The sequence below is a fragment of the Montipora foliosa genome, chromosome 11 (genome assembly GCF_036669935.1).
Source record: "Montipora foliosa isolate CH-2021 chromosome 11, ASM3666993v2, whole genome shotgun sequence".
NCBI lineage: Eukaryota > Metazoa > Cnidaria > Anthozoa > Scleractinia > Acroporidae > Montipora > Montipora foliosa.
Genome location: NC_090879.1, coordinates 52,282,799 through 52,300,298, shown reverse-complemented (window position 1 = coordinate 52,300,298; position 17,500 = coordinate 52,282,799). Strand labels below are relative to the sequence as shown.

Below are 17,500 nucleotides of genomic sequence, written 5' to 3'. Positions count from 1 at the left end.
TGACACAAGACGTATTCGTGTATCTGTTACCGTGCTTGTTACAATTAGAAACTTGACACAAAATAAATTCACAAACAAAACATATGGCCCCTTTCAAATGATTATACCAAGATTAAGCAGAGATGATATGTATAAATTTTTCATGTACACCTTATTATCTAACAATTTTACTCTTTTGTCAGCTGAAGTTATCACAAAAATAGGCGCCAGAGTTATAACATATGAACCACAATTCTTTGCTCACCATTTTATGGCTGGATTAAAGTATGAATCGTATTTATTATGTACACAAAGAAAACCTAAATCATATGGTTCAGACAGTTGTGTTATTGATTTTGTTTGGGACCAAGTTAGAGGTAAAAGAGGGTTTAAAACATATGATTACAAAAAATTAAAAACAGAAATATTCAAATATTGTATTGACCCGCCACGTATGACAACAAAAGAATTGATCAAATGGGCTAAAAATTGCCATGCAAATGTTTCTATCCATGCTTACGATAGTACATACAGAAAATTTAAATCACACACAAATAAACACAATTGTGATGTTTCATTGGTATATATGGTCAAAGATCATCATTGTTACCCAATCACAGATGAAAAATTAAAACTCACAGCAGCCAAAGCAAATCAAGGAGGCTGTGATAACTTGTTAAAATATATGACAGAAATGAAATGGACAAGAAATCATGAATTTGTACATAAACTAGATAAATTCGATGATATTTATGAATTAGACAAAAAGGATAACATTATCGTTTTGCCCGAAGATGTTAAAATGATGCAAGCCATTGATGCATATATTAATTCCACTTGTTACTATGTGGAGTACTTGCATTGGAACAACAATGGGATATTGGATGGTTTCATAGATCACAGGAACAACATGTTTCTCTTGAACGACGAATATGACATCAGGAAGTCTATTTGCGATAAATTGCATGATTTATACAAGACACATGACTTTAAATGGATGAATCAAACTTTTACAAGCTTAGCAACATCATTATTTAGACAAACTTGTGGTTACTTGCCGCAATCTACATACAATGTTCATACACGTGAAATGCTTGATGATTATTATCCAAGGGCACTTCAATGGTGTACAACCGAAGATATACCAGATGATGTCATTAACATTGATATATCTAAATCTTATCCTAATATTTTATTGAACAATAAATCACCAATACCAGTTTATAGTATACATGATGTAGTAGAACCATACACTTGCAGAAGTGATTTGAGACATAACGGTGAATTTTACCTCGAGGAGACCATTTTATACAATTATGGTACACCTTTGAAGATTGAAGCTGGTTTTTATAGTGGTGATTTGGTTTCTTATTTGGTTGACGAATTGACTATGTCAGAAAAGCAAATCAAATATAAAATTACCACAAAAAAGGCTCTAAAGCCAGACACATTTAAGCCATTCATTAAACATATATTCGAAACATTTCCAGAAAGCGAAGCCAAGCGACTTGCAAATAGTTTTATTGGTGATTTAGGCAGGAAATACAACAAAACAAACACAGGTTTCACATGCACAGAATATGACACAGCTATGGCTTGTTGGACACAAGGTATCAAAGATGGACGTAATATCATAATCGATAGCTACAACGAAATTTACTTGATCAAAGAACAGAAATGCGAAAGGTTATTTACAGACAACACAAGTGTTAACCGTTTTGTGGTTTCTCAGGCAATTTTAGAATGTTTGAAGCTGATCAGTAAGTGTTACGGTCCAAAAAGCGCGCTATATGCTTACAACACAGATGGTATATTTATCACCAATCCAAGGTGTATATTGCAAAACAAAAAAGACGTCGAATTCAACATCAAGAATATCGGTCAAGCATATATCACAGACACACCATGTGTATATTTTGAGCGCCATTACAGAGAAAACATGGATTACAATTCTTACAAAGCCAAAATAGGCGAAGGTAGTATACATAACGGACAAGCTGGTTCTGGCAAAACAACTGAATTATGCAAAATGGTAATGACAACTGACAAACCATTAGTGTTGAGTTTCACAAATAAAGCTGTTCAGAATGTCAAAGAAAGATTGATGAATATGGGTTATGAAGCAGCAGACGATGTTTGTCATACTTTTGATTCTTATTTTTGTGAATGGAATGGTTGTTCAGCAGAAACAAATCTCAAAGACTTGAAAAACAAAACAGTATTCATCGACGAATTTTCAATGGTACCAAATAAATGGATTACTATGATTTATAAAGCTTTTACATTATATGGAACAAAAGTCCACATGTTTGGAGATCCCAATCAATGCTCACCTGTTGAATCAGGAAGTCAAATAAGCTACAACTATCTCAAATCCAAGACAATCAGACAAATGTGTTCGGAAATCGTGACTTTGGAATATATTGAAAAATCAAGCAGATATGACAAAAAAACACATACAGTTCTTGACAGATTTCTTCAAACAGGAAAAGTAGCAAAAAACTTCTCATCAATTGACAAAAAACTGTTCAAAAATATATGTTATCTCAACAAAACTAGAATTGAAGTCAATAAACGATGCTGTGATGAGTTTGTAAAAGACAAAGAATATGAAGAAGTTGTTTTCAAATATAATGACAAACATGAAGAATACAAAGTATGTGCTGGTATGCCGGTTATTGCAACTGAGAACATGAAAGATCGTAAAATATACAACACAATGGAGTTTACAATACAAAGTGTTTCAGAAGATTCTTTTGAGATTGATGATCAGGAGTTTGACTTGCATACATTTTCTAAGTCTTTTATTCCCAGTTTTTGTGTTACTGTCCATAAATGCCAAGGTGCTGACATCAACGAACATTACAACATCTATGATGTGGAAAAGATGGATAAAAAACTATTGTACACTGCTTTGTCAAGAACAACTAAACATGATTACATACATCTTAACAATGCAAAAATAATGAATCGATATAAAATTCGCACAATGCCATTTTTAGAATTAACGAACGCTAAATTTAACAGTCTGTATTCAGAAGGCAAAATATACAAGATCCTTATTGATGATAAGATATATATTGGTTCAACATGCGAAGACCTGCCAACACGATTAAGTCGTCACCTGAAAGACCCAAAAAGCCAAATATATAAATTTAGAAAGAATAAGCCACAAATTGAACTAATAATCAAAGCACCAACAAATGACAAAGAAAGTCTAGAAAAAATAGAAAATGCTTACATTGAAGATTATGCGAAAAAATACAAAGAATTGTTGCTTAACATTAAAGCCAACCCATTGAAACAACCCAAAAAGGTTCAATTTAAAGTAGAAATAGAAAAACAAAGTCAATTGGAAGAGCGTATAGCAAAACTAGACATCAAAATAAAAATCAAAGACAATGAAAAAGACAAGTTGTTTTACTTTGACAATATTATTCAGGGAAAGCGTCACAAGACAATGGCAAGATATGCAAACAATGACAAAGAAGCAGCTTTTGAACAAATTACAAATAAAAAAAGTCAATTGATTAAAGAATTGACAGTGGAATTTAATTAAATGTATATGTATGGTGTATTGTATCAATGGAACTTATTATTCGAATCAAGAAGCCAAAAGACAATTGGTGAAGCTGTGGGATGAAGTTATGCAAAACCATATACGGATTAGTAATTTATACATTTGTGAATTACCATTTTTGTTCAAATGTCTTGAAAGAGGAATATTTACACGAGATGAAGTGGTTTGCAAGATGGAACAAATAAAAAAAGAATCGGATTCATACCATGAAAATGTCAAATATTTGTTCTCAGTCAAGTTGGAGGATTTGCGAAGATTTGCTTAGTTTAAACCAACCATAGCTAGATTGATTTTAACTGTATAGCGTTTAGTTTGTGATTTTGAATCAGTTTGCATTTTTCATTTTAGCGATTAGTTTGTGTTTTTCAGTTTTCAAATGTTGGTGTTTTCCTCTCATGGCATAATTCTTTCCATTATCACATGTCGGGCAATACCATGCCGTTTCGCGGCCATATTTGTTTTTATGTTCTTGTATTTCTCTAGCAGTGTAAATCTTTTTTCGACTCATATAATATTCAGAGATAATTTGTTTTTATGTATTTTCATAACCTTTCATAAATTCCTTTTTCAATGATTCTCTTTTCGCAAATTCTGTATCAGAATCTGTCAATGATTCGTCTTCACTATCAGATTCATCAGGTTTGTATTTACTGTAAGATTGCTCAATGTCTCCCAACATGTTGTCATCAATGTCATTGGGATGCATCACGTAGCTATTTATTCCATCAGTTATTTTTAACAGCCACGAATCACCTGATTTAACTAATTGCAGTTTCACTGGCGGATAAACAACAGACAACACATTGGAATCAATCAAACATTCCAAAAAATCTTTCAAGTCAGGATCACCAATAACACAAGTCAAAAATGCACTGAACTTTTTTTCTGGATTCATATATAATAGGTTTAAATAACTTCTTATATATTTTTTATTATGTTTAGTGGTTTCACAAAATTGCTATGTCTTTGAAACAAACAAAACAGAAAATCCATTCTTTTATCAATGTGTTTAAACATTTTCTTAATTTCATCTTTTGGTCCACCTGTCTCCAATGCTTTTAGCAACAATGGCAGTCCTTTTGACCTCATATAATGCATATACCCAGCATTTGCAATAATTACATCACAAATTAGTTCTATAACCACTTTTCTCACTACCATGGTATCAACAATATTACATCCTTTGAAGCTCATATATATCTATTATGTTTTTTACTTTTAATATGCTGTGATTTGCTGTTTTTCATCACAAACTTTTGGCAATCATGGCAATACCATCTGTTGGGTAAATCTGTAGTGGGCACTTCAACTATTTCAGGTTCTTCGGCTTCATAATTCAGCAAATAGTTAAAAGACAATAAGAGTATTCCTTCCTTTTTGTTTTTTGCTTGGATCAACCAAGGATAAAGTCTTTCATGTTTTTTACGGTTTTTGAGATGCCAATTAAACATACGAGCCATTTCACCATATTGGACTTTATATCCTGGAAAACATTTGTCCATCTTATGTTCAACCTTTTTCATATCTTCCAAAAACGAATGCCAGATTATTAACTTATACTTTTGTGAATCATTCATATCCTTTGTTTATAAAATAGTTTTTATATGTTGTCTTCCTCTTCTGACCACTCAGATTCCTGCGAACTGCAGCAGCTTTCTTCAGATATACTTTCTTGCGATGGCGACCAATCGGAATCCGAACCAGAGTCCTGATCACTTTCATAATAAAACCCAAACTTTTCTTCATTTTCGAACTTGTCCATATATACTAGGATTAGATAATTTTTTATATGGTTTTTGGTGCGTTTGTTTCACCACAATTCATATGTTTTCAATGTCTTTCAATGGTATCCAACTGTTGAATTCATCACTGTATCCCTTCCATTTTACCAAAGCTTGTTTCTTTTTATAGTCTCTTCTAATGACTTTATCAATACGAAAAATATCCTGTTTAGCTTTCAATAATTCAGGTTCATAAAAACTGCCTTGTATCTCTTCACCTCTGAGATCTTTTAGTTTGTATGTTATTGGATTAGTGTATTGGATCTTATCAACTGTAAACACTTCTTCGGTCCAATTTGGTGTATAACCCTTGTCGAACACATTTCGTTTATACTTGGATATTCGAACCTGGTCACCTGTTTTGAATTTAGGTTTTTGTTTTAATGTTTCTGTATCACCATATAGATTGAAGTGAACGGTTCCTTCATTCCTCTTGTTAGATGCTTCAACGGGTGTCATCTTTATGCTTGAATGTTTTGTATTATTATACTGTTTCACTAGTTTGGACAGCATATCGAGATACATTGTATTACCTTGAACTGTGAACTGCTTCCACATTTTGGACTTGATTGTTCTATTCCATCTTTCGACCACTGAGGATTTCTCTTCATTTTCAGTGGAGTACATATGTATCCCATTTTTGTCTAACAAGTCCTTCAAGTGTTTGTTATAGAACTCCTTTCCCTTATCAACCCATAAATATTGTGGTCTTCTGCCTTCCTTGAATATTGTTTTGAATGCTTCAGTAACGGATTCACCTTTCTTATCCTTCAATGGGACAATCCAACCGTATTTGCTGAAAACATCAATAACCATGAGAAGATACCGATAACCTTTATTCCATTTGCTAAACTGTTGCATTTCAACTAGATCACTTGCCCATATTTCATCGATATGATTTACGATTACACGCCGCCGAGTAAAGTTGCGTCTTATAGATGCATGTAATTCATCTGCTAATTTTTCTTGCCAGTTTTCTTTACCCGACGGCTTTTTCCGTTTTTTGAAACTCCAAGACCTAGTTTCTGCTTTGTATTGATAACATTTCTTGCCAACCAATGCCCCCATTGTCTTTCATTATACGGTACGTTGTCTAAAGCTTGAACCATTTTCCTATCTGCTTTGTTTTTACATTTCCTATCATCCTTGCAGACGGAATAATCAACATCGTGTTGCATTGCTATTGCATCAGTTTTGCCAGTGGGCATATCATATATTTCCAATATTTGACCAGTTTTTGGGTCATACTTCAGTTGATTTTCTAAATCATTATAAGGTCCTGTGTAATGATGCCCAGGTAATGTCCATCCACCTTTTGGTTTCGGCAATTTACCAATAGCTTTGTGAATGTCAACAGCGCCGCCGTCAAGATCTTTTCTGTTTGTTGTGTATTTTTTATTTGGTCTTATTTTTGTTGACAATTGATCGAGAGCTTCAGAACCGACTTTATGAAGTAGAGGGTTCATTTTTCTCAAACCATAATCGATTGCTTTTTTCTGCAATTTTGGGTCTCTCATTAATTCGGAACCATAATATCTACCCATTTCAACGGCTTTTTTGCCAAGATAAGGTACTCCTTTAGTTAAAAATAATTCTGTTCCTGTATTAGCGATATCACTGAGTAAGCCCGCTCCCAACGGGCTGTTTAGTTTCCCTGTTGTTTGACAAATTTGGTCTTTGTAATACCACATTCAGCACAAGTGCAAAAGAACATTAGTCTACCATTTTTGGCTGTTTTGTAACCTGAAGGTTCAACACATTCAGTCACTTTCTTTTGTTTAACACAATATGATTTCATAATATATAAGTTAGATATTTCTGAAATAATATTCGATCAATCTCTCATTTTTCATTGTATCATTTATGTCGAACACTTGTAACAAATCATAATACGAATTACCCTTGTTCATTTCATTTAAAAAGTATAAACAGAAATACCCACAAGTTGTTGTTTGTATGTTTTGTATCTGATTGTTTTGATGTAACAAAGTCAGATTTTTCTTTTTGGCATGATTTACAATCTCTTGAAAAGGTGGCATACCAAACGAATCAAAATAATTTATTACATTATCCTTGACATATGTTGCAACCCAGTGAGATCCTGACATATAAGCTGGTTCCAGATTGTAAATAAATAACGCCTGTTTATGGTTATGTGGAACTTTTTCATCTCTTGACAGTACATCATTGATCGGAATGTTCAAATATTTACACCATTTTTTCAGATCGTGATTGGACATAGGTATGTTTTTGTGAAATTTTGGTTTCACAATATTGCCCCCAAAATGGGTATGCCATTGAATGGACTGTTTTTTCCCAATAGTAACCCTTTTCCTTTTTTGGTTGAGGATGTTTTTTTTTTCTACCATTACCAGTCACATATGGCGGATAACTGTAAAATGGAGGGGGGGCTCCAATTCTAGGTGATCCTTCACCATGCAATCTTGGTCTACCTACCCTCGGTGCTCCTCTTCCCGTTAGCTTTTTGACAAGATTCAAAGCCAAAGGAATTCCAATGCTAGCTAACAGAGTTCCTAGAAATCCACCTGATTGTGTTTTAGTCGGTGTTATTTTAACGCCAGATCCTGTTTGAGCCGCATTCATTATGTCTCTTTGCTGTTTGGTTGTAAACATATTCAGATATGGCATCAGTTGATTGATTGCATTGAAAGGTATCATCATGGGTAATGGCATAGCACCACCTTTTTGACCAGATCCTAACAATTTTTTAGCTCCGGCTTCTGCTAAACCACCAAGAGCACTCAACCCAAGGGTTTTACCAATTGCTGGAAGAGCTCTCATACCAAGTGACAATACGGTGCTCAAAAGACTTCCGCCTACTTGTTTTCTGATATTGGTCTTAGCAAGCTTAATGTCCATTCCTTTGTTCAATTGTCGATTTTTTTGCAATCTTTTTTTCACCATTGCTGGAACATAAAGAGTGTCGTTTCCATTAAGAGAATCATTTGTCAGTCTTAGAACAATTGTTTCCCTTTTATGGTAAGCATTACTCAGATTCTTTTTTTGATTATCTGACAGTCTTACGTTTATTTGATGAAGTTCAGTCATATAATATATGTTACATAATTCCAGTCACAAAACATATACAAATAAATATGTGTCATTCATGGGATTAAACTATAACCAATTCATTACCCACCTTGTCAATAACAACCGACTCTTCGTACAATACAACTGCATGGACATTGAAATCTGCTGCACTATTGGCACTTATTTTATACCTGAAAATCAACTGTTTAGGGTCTCTTGTTACTTTCTCTGCTTGATATGAGAGATCAAAATAGATCAGTGGATACAGGCTGTTATAATTAGCAAGATTCAACTGGGTTCCGGTGTTGTAATCATTTTTTCGCATTGCATAAGACATCAGATCATTGAAAATTCTCACTTTGCTTTCACTGTCATATTCCGTTTCTGGGTAGAAAACACCATTGCCATATTCGAGTCTGCATGTTGTTAAATAACTGTTTGCGTTTGCTGCATTTAGTTTGAAGGTATCAAGTATATATGGATTTTGAGTTGCAACTCTGGTTTTAGCCCGTTGTAGATAAACAAAAATTGCTTTGACATTGTCAATACTGGAAGAAATCTGAAAAAAACCACTGACTCTAGCAGGTGCTGACACTGCATATAGTTCACGCTGATATGTCCATTTGTGTTCTTTCATGAAAGAGCTTACAAATTTGTCGTACATACTGTCTTTTGGTGTTAATTTTGGAACCCATAGTAGAAATCTGTTAATCACTACTCTGCCGGCATCTGTTCCTGCTGCCATATTGATGAGTTCATTGTCGTTCTGGAGATTCAAATTGAATTGTAACTGCATAGGAACCAACATTTTATCCTGCAACTCTTCAAAAAAACTGTAACGATTGAGAGGTATGATCAAATTCACATCTTTTGCTCCTCCTGTTCCATCATTATTGGTAGCTTGTGTAAGCACTTTTCTAGATTCATATCCTGAATTGGTATTGGCTGTCGTACCATCTGTGTCTAAATACCAAAAACTGTTTTTACCGACTGATCTGCTGTAATCATCAGAATATTCCAACAGATTCTTCACAAAAGTGACCTTATGTAGATTGTCAGTGTCATAAACAATTTTCCCAGCACTTTTAATCATCATATGTGCAATCAATGAATGAGATCCGTTTATCACCGTTATTCTATCGGCTGCTGCATAACCAGCTCCATCTGCTATTTTTTGTAACTGGAATTGAACCTCGAAATAAGCATTGTACCAATCATAGAAAGAACTCCGGTCGTTGATGGTGAATCTATAACCGTTCTTTTCTTGATGTTGATTATTTCCAGGGGCTCTAATTACATCATCAAGTTGGAAACGCACCAACTCATTTCTTTGCAATAATTCACTTGTTCTAAAAGCCATTTATACTATTGTATTATATAATTTTGCTGTCATGTTATTTATTTGAAAAATCTACGCCTTCTTCCAGATCCGGATATCAATCTATTTAGTATCATGTCAGCGCTTTCATCTTGCTGTTTAATGGGTGAGGATGGAACAATTGCTTTTTGTGTTGTAGCTCCTTTTCTCAAATTTGCCAATTTTTTCATTATTAGGTCTCCTGACTTTTCTGCCGCCGCCTTACCAATTTTATCACCTGCATGGGAAACCCCTGATTCTAATGCCTTCTTTGCTAATGGCTTAGCAAATTTCTTGAAAACAGACGATGCCACACTCTTCAATGGTTTAAAAATGTTGTCTAAGATAAGCCCAGACCCTTTATGTTGAAATACAAATTTACCAAGTTTTGGGTGGTAAAACCTCTTGAATTCATACGGTTTCATTATACTGTTACATTAGATACTTTTTAAAATCAGCGAAAAAGACGTATCTGCTCCATTTAGATCCACTAATCTTCTTTTTCCATCTGTTATCATGATTCTGATTGATGAAATTGTAGTTTTGTTCACAGGATTAAATGTAACTCTTTGTGGTTCGAGGGTGAAGGAGTAACTTGGTTTTAGTACACTGGTTGAGAATGAATAAATAATGTCTGTTTCTTCACCGTCAACTAAACTTTCGTTGACCAAATCGCAATGAATATTGAGTACGTCTGTGTCTTGACTGAGATTCGGCACTCTTGGTCCAATATGCGTTCCACTTGCTAATATCTTTTTGTCGAAACCGATCAGTTCATTAAAATTACTTGCTCTTAAATCAAGTTGGTAATTTGCAGCTAATGTAACCGTGACTCTGAATGTTGTTTCGTTGAATTCAAGAGTCATCGGATACGTATCACCAGTTTTCGTCACATTTTTAATATGTCTGTCAAAGTCCGTATAATTCCATACCCCAGCTGGAAAGGTAATGTCCTTAAAAGTTGAACCATTATCGGAGCTGTATTTGATTAATTGATTTTTGTACCCAGCATTGACATTGAACCAAGTGAATGACATGTTAATGACTCTGTTAAGACCGATAACGTATTGCTTATATTGTCTAGAGTTACAGGTCTGGTGAAATTTGTTGTAAAATCTTCTGGTTTATTATCCCCTTTATTTTTCACACTGTAAGATGATAAAACTATCTCTCGTTCCATTATGTGATTAGGTTACATTAAATTTTGAAATATTGTTTGTATAATTTACCATATTGTGATTTGTTAATTGTTGTCATTTTCAATAATGTGTCCAATATAGAAACACCCATATTTCGCATGTCAATGCTTGTATTGCCAGCCAATATCTCACCAATGATCAAATCCAATTTTTTTATGAGTTCTTTTGGTTTGTTAAAAAATATCACATTGCCACCTTTTCTTTTTCTTCTGATTCCAGAACCTTTTATTGTTTCCAATTTAGTGTCATAATGTGCAATATATGCATTCAAGACATTTTTAGCTCTGTCTATTCTTTCGTTCATCTCTTGTCTTTGTGCTTCATTTATAATCCCTTTGTTATATTGTTTTGTCACCTGTGTTTTATAACCTCTCAATTGATTTCTTTTCGTTCTAGTTTGTGTTAAAATTTTACGAAGATATGCTTTGGATTTTTTGGCATTCATTCCTTGTTGATTGAGTGTCTTTTCAACTGTGTCATAATTAGGCACTTCAAACTCATTAGTATCTCATTTTCCACATCTTCATCCTCCATCCATAATCTATCTCTCGTCATCATCATATTCTGGTGGTAATTCTGGTTCTTCAGGAAAGTACTTAGGATCAACATACATCTCTTTTTTCCCTTCCAGAAGATCTTGTAAAGATTCTTCATATGTTGGCGGTTTTGGCACCAGTTGTTTTTCTTGCTGCGGCAAAACAGGTTGTTCAAATAATTCACCAAGATTCATATCTGGAACTTCATCCTCTATATCAATGCCGTAATCAGGAACTTCTCCTTTCTTCAGTGGTCGTTTTTTCCTTGGCAACCTTAAAGCCTGATTACTATCAATAACATCATCTAATTTACTTGTAATTGGTTGGAATACTTTTGAAAATCCCTGTTGACTGGTCTTCTGATCAATATCATGCTTTGTAATTGCATTATGGACATAATTGATCTTATCCCCTAATTCAGATTTACTCTTTGCGAGTTCTTTCCACTTAAGTAAACTCATTTTGTTATATTATTACTTTACATAAAAATGGAAATTCATATATAAAAAATAACGTTTTTACACTATGTTGAACACCATGTTGAACACCATGTTAAACACCATATTATCGAAACAATATACCCATATGATATAAAAATGAAGATACCTAATTATGATACTGGCGACGATGTTGTCACAAACTTCACACAACTACATGATTTTATGCCTGATCGATGCTTCCGCATGCTCATTTGTGGACCTTCTGGTTCGGGAAAAACAAACACACTGATGCATATGATTCACAATCTGTTGTATTTTGATAAAATATACCTTTATGCAAAAAACTTAGAGCAGTCAAAGTATCGGAATCTCATGAAAGAGTTCGAACCATGGAGTGAAGAAGCTGGTTATGATATCATTGAAGCAAGCAATGATAAAATAATTCCTGTAAAAAATCTCAATGGTGACAATCAAAAAATTGTGATATTCGACGATTTCGTATGTGATAAAAACCAAAAACCATTAGTTGACTATTTTATACAGGGGAGACATAAAAACTGCTGCGCCATATATTTGAGTCAAAGCTACTATAAGACACCAAAAGATATTAGATTAAACTGCTCACATTTTGCCATTTATGATTTTCCGAGTACTAATGAAAAAAGTCTCATATGTCGTGAAAACAATGTCTCACAACAATTATACGAGAAAGCAACTAGAGACCCTTTTAGTTTTATATATATTGACAAACCCAAGAAACAAGTAAGGAAGAATTTCGATGAAAAAATATAAACCAATTGTATATATGAGTTACTCAAATGGTAAATTACCTGAAGACACATTTTCACATGAAAAAGTTGTTGAAATAGTAAAAGGATTGCCTGGTGTTGGTTTTAAACTAACAGATGACGGTGATTATGATATACAGAATAAAAAACTGCGAAATGTGGATTCACCTCAAACGAATAATGACGCTAGTACAAAGAGTTATGTTGATAAAGAGGTTTCTGGGTGTTTGAAAATAGATGGGAGCAATGCAATGACTGGCGCCCTTAATATGGATAATAGACGGGTTGAAAATATAGCCCCTGCTAGACATGGCCAGAGTGACGCTGTCAGTAGTGCGCATTTGCATAACTTTTATTTCGATTTAAATACAAATGATGGAAAGATAGAAGCCCAAAATCCGATCGACATGAAAAATAAAAGAATCTCAGGAGTGCAAGATCCAATATTGCATTCAGATGCTTCCAATAAATTTTACGTTGACAGCTCTTTTAATTTTAAAGCTGATAAAACGGAGCTGGCTAATTATTTGAAAAAAGATGGAAGTATTTCCGTAACTGGCAATTTTGACTTTGGAAATAATAAAATCAGCAATCTTGCTGAAGGCACTGGCAATTCTGACGCTGTTACAAAACACCAATTGCAAACTGGTTTATCAACCAAACCGAATGTTAATCAGGTTGTGTTGCGAGATGGTACGCAAGCAATGACTGGAAATTTGAATATAAACAACAACAAGATCATCAATCTTGCTGATCCGACAGGTGTAAATGATGCCACAGGAAAAGGTTACGTTGATCGATTATTTTTGGATTCACTTCGTTTAGACGGATCCTCTAAAATGACTGGAAATTTGGATATGTCTTTGAATAAAATAATAAATTGCGGACAACCAACCGGTGCTAGAGATGTGACTAACAAAGCTTATGTCGATTCCGAGGTTGGAAAAACATTGAAATTGGATGGAAGCGGTGTAATGACTTCTGTTCTAGACATGAACAATCAACGAATAATAAATCTCGGAAACGCCACACATAATCAAGATGCCATCACTTTGAAGCAAGTGAATGACGGTATTGCAACTGTTTCTACCGAAAACAATAAATATACAGACGAACAAATAGAAAAAAACAAGAAATATGTAGACGACGAAATAGTGAAGAGTCACATAACTACTCACACAAACAGAGAAATGTGCTGAAATATGCTATGGATGATGGGGAATTTACAGAAGATTATGGAATACAGGATGCCACTTTAACCAACTATAATGACTCACCACATAAAAACAACAAAAAAGCATTTTCATTCAATGTTCAAAAGGCAGCAGATGGTTCCAGTCTGTTTAAAGGACGATTCGATTTTAATCTATTCAAACTGATACGTGACAATTATAGCGATAAATATACTGTGTGTTTAGAAATATATTTCCTGAGAACCGGTTTCGATGTGGAGTTTAATTCATTTCAGGTTACTTTTGAAAAAAGAAACATGAACACTGATAGAACCACTACAGTCAAAACCAACACAGATTATAAATATTATCGCTTTATCATGAACTTATCACCAGATGGTTCTTCACCAACTATCGAAAGACGGTTGTATGTAACTGTTCAAGCAAATTATGACAATAGAAGCCCAACTCTTTTACCATTGTATGCCCTGATTTACGGTATAAAAGGCGAAGCAAAAAACAACCTTGATTTCACAATTTATGATTACAATTTGGCTTATGAGATTGTAAATGATCAATTTTTAATGCATGTGCCAATCAATATGAATGGTAACAAAATTTTAGGGTTATTTGATAAGATATTACCGTCTTACATCTATGGAACCACTTCAGAATCATCACTGGGTTGTGATTTCAATATTTCTAGAACAGCACCTCTAACATTTACTAAAATTTATATCGATAAAATAAAAATTTATGCTAAAAAAAATTATCCATCAGAGTCGAATCACGATATAACTTTTTATGGAAACGCTAGTGTATTTTATGACATAGATTTTTCAACAAGCAAAATACTTACTGTCAATGTCAATCGATATTTTGAAAACATAACAAAAATACGAATAATTTTGATGATGACGATGGGGATGGCGTAAGATCTTATGTTTACATTATACATTACAAACATTACTGATTAATTGAATTATATAATGCAACAGTATACGACATTGTATGTAAAAAATTTAGATGGTACACATCTTCTTGACGACAATGGTGACAAATTGAATACACCATTGACTATCACTCTGATGATGATTTTACCTATCAAGCTCAAGCTCAACTTTCAGTAAATGATGATGGACATATAGAAACTGACAAAAATCTCGTCGTTAAGGCTGCTACGGAAGAGAACCATGTTGTCATAAAAAAACAACTCGATTTGAAGTTAGACAGATCGACTTTTATTATTTCGAACAGTCTACCTGGTATACCAGTGTTAGACAAAATCAGCATTGCATTAATTCCAGCTTATCAGTAGTCACAGCCGATTCAAATGACAGAGTTAGTTCATGGATGGATCCTGCGAATAATATCGATTTTTCACAACAAACCAATTCAAAAAAGCCTCTTCTTCTGAGGGATTCATTGAAAAAACTGTTTTTTATACGTTTCGATGGTAGTGATGACTATTTGGAAAAAAAATCATTTGATGTTTCTGAAATAGCGGGTAGTTCTGGTAACAAATGCACAGTAATACTGGTTGTCAAAACAAAAGCGATAACTAATCAATCACAGTTTCAATGGGGGCGTGGAGCCGTCAGATTCGGTGTGCATATACCATGGGGAGATGGTACAGTCTATGTCGATTTTGGTTCCTCGTCAAATGGCAGACTTAACATTCCTTCTTTGCTGAATCTCTCTGGAAATATCGAAGTTTGGACAATTCGTATTAATGGGACAAATCTAGAACTCTTTAGAGGCGTTACATCAATCAGTGCGATTAAAACAGAAACAATTTCTGCCACTCTGACAGGTTCAGCTCAAGAAATGTTTATTGGATGTCAGGTTCATACTGATGGCACTGCTGTGAATTTCTGTGAAATGGATTTATATGCTTTTGCTGTTTGGGCAAAATCTCTGTCTGATAATGAATTAAAAAATATGTTCAGGTTCATTCAAAATCATTTTGATTTGTGATGTGGTTTTCAAAATATATAACTCAATATATATCTATATCGACAATTTATTACGATTTGTGGAATATAGTTTTCAAGAAGCAAAAGAAAAACATCCATGCATTAATGACAAAATATTAAAATCAGCACTTGTTTATCAATACCTGCACTGTTTCTATTTGAAAAGAGACATGTCTATGAATGAGATTCTTGAACTCAATGATGGTGAAATTGGTCTTCTTGGACCAGGTAGTGGCTGTCTAACATGGTTACTTGAAAAGATCTTCGGTTGGATTGATATATTAAATTCACATAGTGTATTACATGATGCTTCCGGGAGGTTTTATGACCACCATAAGCTCGGTAGAGGTTACACTTATGCTATTTCAGAAAAATACACAACTAAACTGATTAAAAGATCACCTTTTTGTGGTCAAGTCAGTGGTATACTATATTGTCTATGCAGACGATTAACAATCTAAACCATATATGACAGATCGAAAAAGAGAATATTTAGCTGGAACCATATTTCAGACAAACTCTCAGAAGATCAGGTCGACGAACTAAAGAGCTATTATAAGGCATACCATAGAAAGTGTTGGGCTTACAAGCAAGCTGTGAAACGTTACAAAAATTAAAACTCTGGTAATACTATTTCTATCATAACTGGTACTGGTGGAATTATTAGTGCTGTTGTAACTGGCGGTATAGCCTAGTAGATATAAGCACAAGTGCTTTGTTAATCAAGTCTTACATGGATTTCCAATCATTGGATCTTAAATACAAAATTGTACATACGCATACCAAAGTTATCAGCATCTTTTGAATTCGATAAAAGACATGTTGAGAAGCGGTGATTTTCAACCATCGTTTCACACAGAATTAAAAAATGTAGATGATTTGTGACTGATGTTTGTCCTAGTGTTGACAAGTTCTACGCTAAATACAATGACAAATTCATTCCTTAACTATTTCATTAATTCGGTCGGATGCCAATGACAAGATGTCTTTCCAATATCGTTCATATGATTGAAGTGTCTTTTGGATTTGCTCGTCTTGACCTTTTCAAAAGGAAGATCAAGCATTTTAAATATTTGTTTAAAATGAAATTCATGTTAATCATACGCTTTCTATCAATGTTAACATCTTTCACAACTTCCCGATAGCCGCAAAAATGCGAATTATTTATCCATATTTTTACAGAAATCTGGAAACCATTTTTAATGGCAATGTTATTGATAATGTTTTTGATATGATATTTTCTTTGGTAAACACTTTTACGATGGAATCTATGCTTATTTGAGTGAAAATCAACAAATTCTATAAGCGGTTTATAGCCATTAACTGTCCCACATTTTTTACAAACTAGCATATTGTTATCATTCCACTATCTCAGGTTTGACTGCAGCATTGTTCTGTTTTTTTTAGTATGCTTTGATATCTGTTTATTGCAAAAAGGACATTGAACTTCTTCCATATGATTAACTCTTCCATGTATTTCTTTACAACTCATTATAATATGAATAAGATATTATGTTTTAACCAATTTGCGTTTTACCCCTACTAATGGCAATGCGTTTTGAAGCCCTTTGTTCGCAATTTGTGCTTTGAAGAGGTATGTTCGCAATTGTGCTTTTGTAGCCCCTTGGTCCATGAGGGTGG

General features: G+C 33.9%; 1 protein-coding gene and 1 long non-coding RNA gene across 2 annotated transcripts in view; one reads left to right on the top strand and one right to left on the bottom strand.

Moving 5' to 3' along the window:
• Positions 1-2,432: 2,432 nt before the first annotated feature.
• The window catches only part of LOC137976376 (uncharacterized), a 161,097-nt gene continuing 146,029 nt past the window's right edge, over positions 2,433-17,500 (bottom strand). Inside the window, exon 6 of the long non-coding RNA XR_011117757.1 lies at positions 2,433-3,103. This is a non-coding gene — a long non-coding RNA (uncharacterized lncRNA). The remainder of the gene's footprint in view (positions 3,104-17,500) is intronic.
• The window catches only part of LOC137975505 (kinase suppressor of Ras 1-like), a 33,681-nt gene continuing 32,210 nt past the window's right edge, over positions 16,030-17,500 (top strand). The window contains exon 1 of the mRNA XM_068822617.1: positions 16,030-16,087. Within this exon, the coding sequence (XP_068678718.1) occupies positions 16,030-16,087 (58 nt within the window). The remainder of the gene's footprint in view (positions 16,088-17,500) is intronic.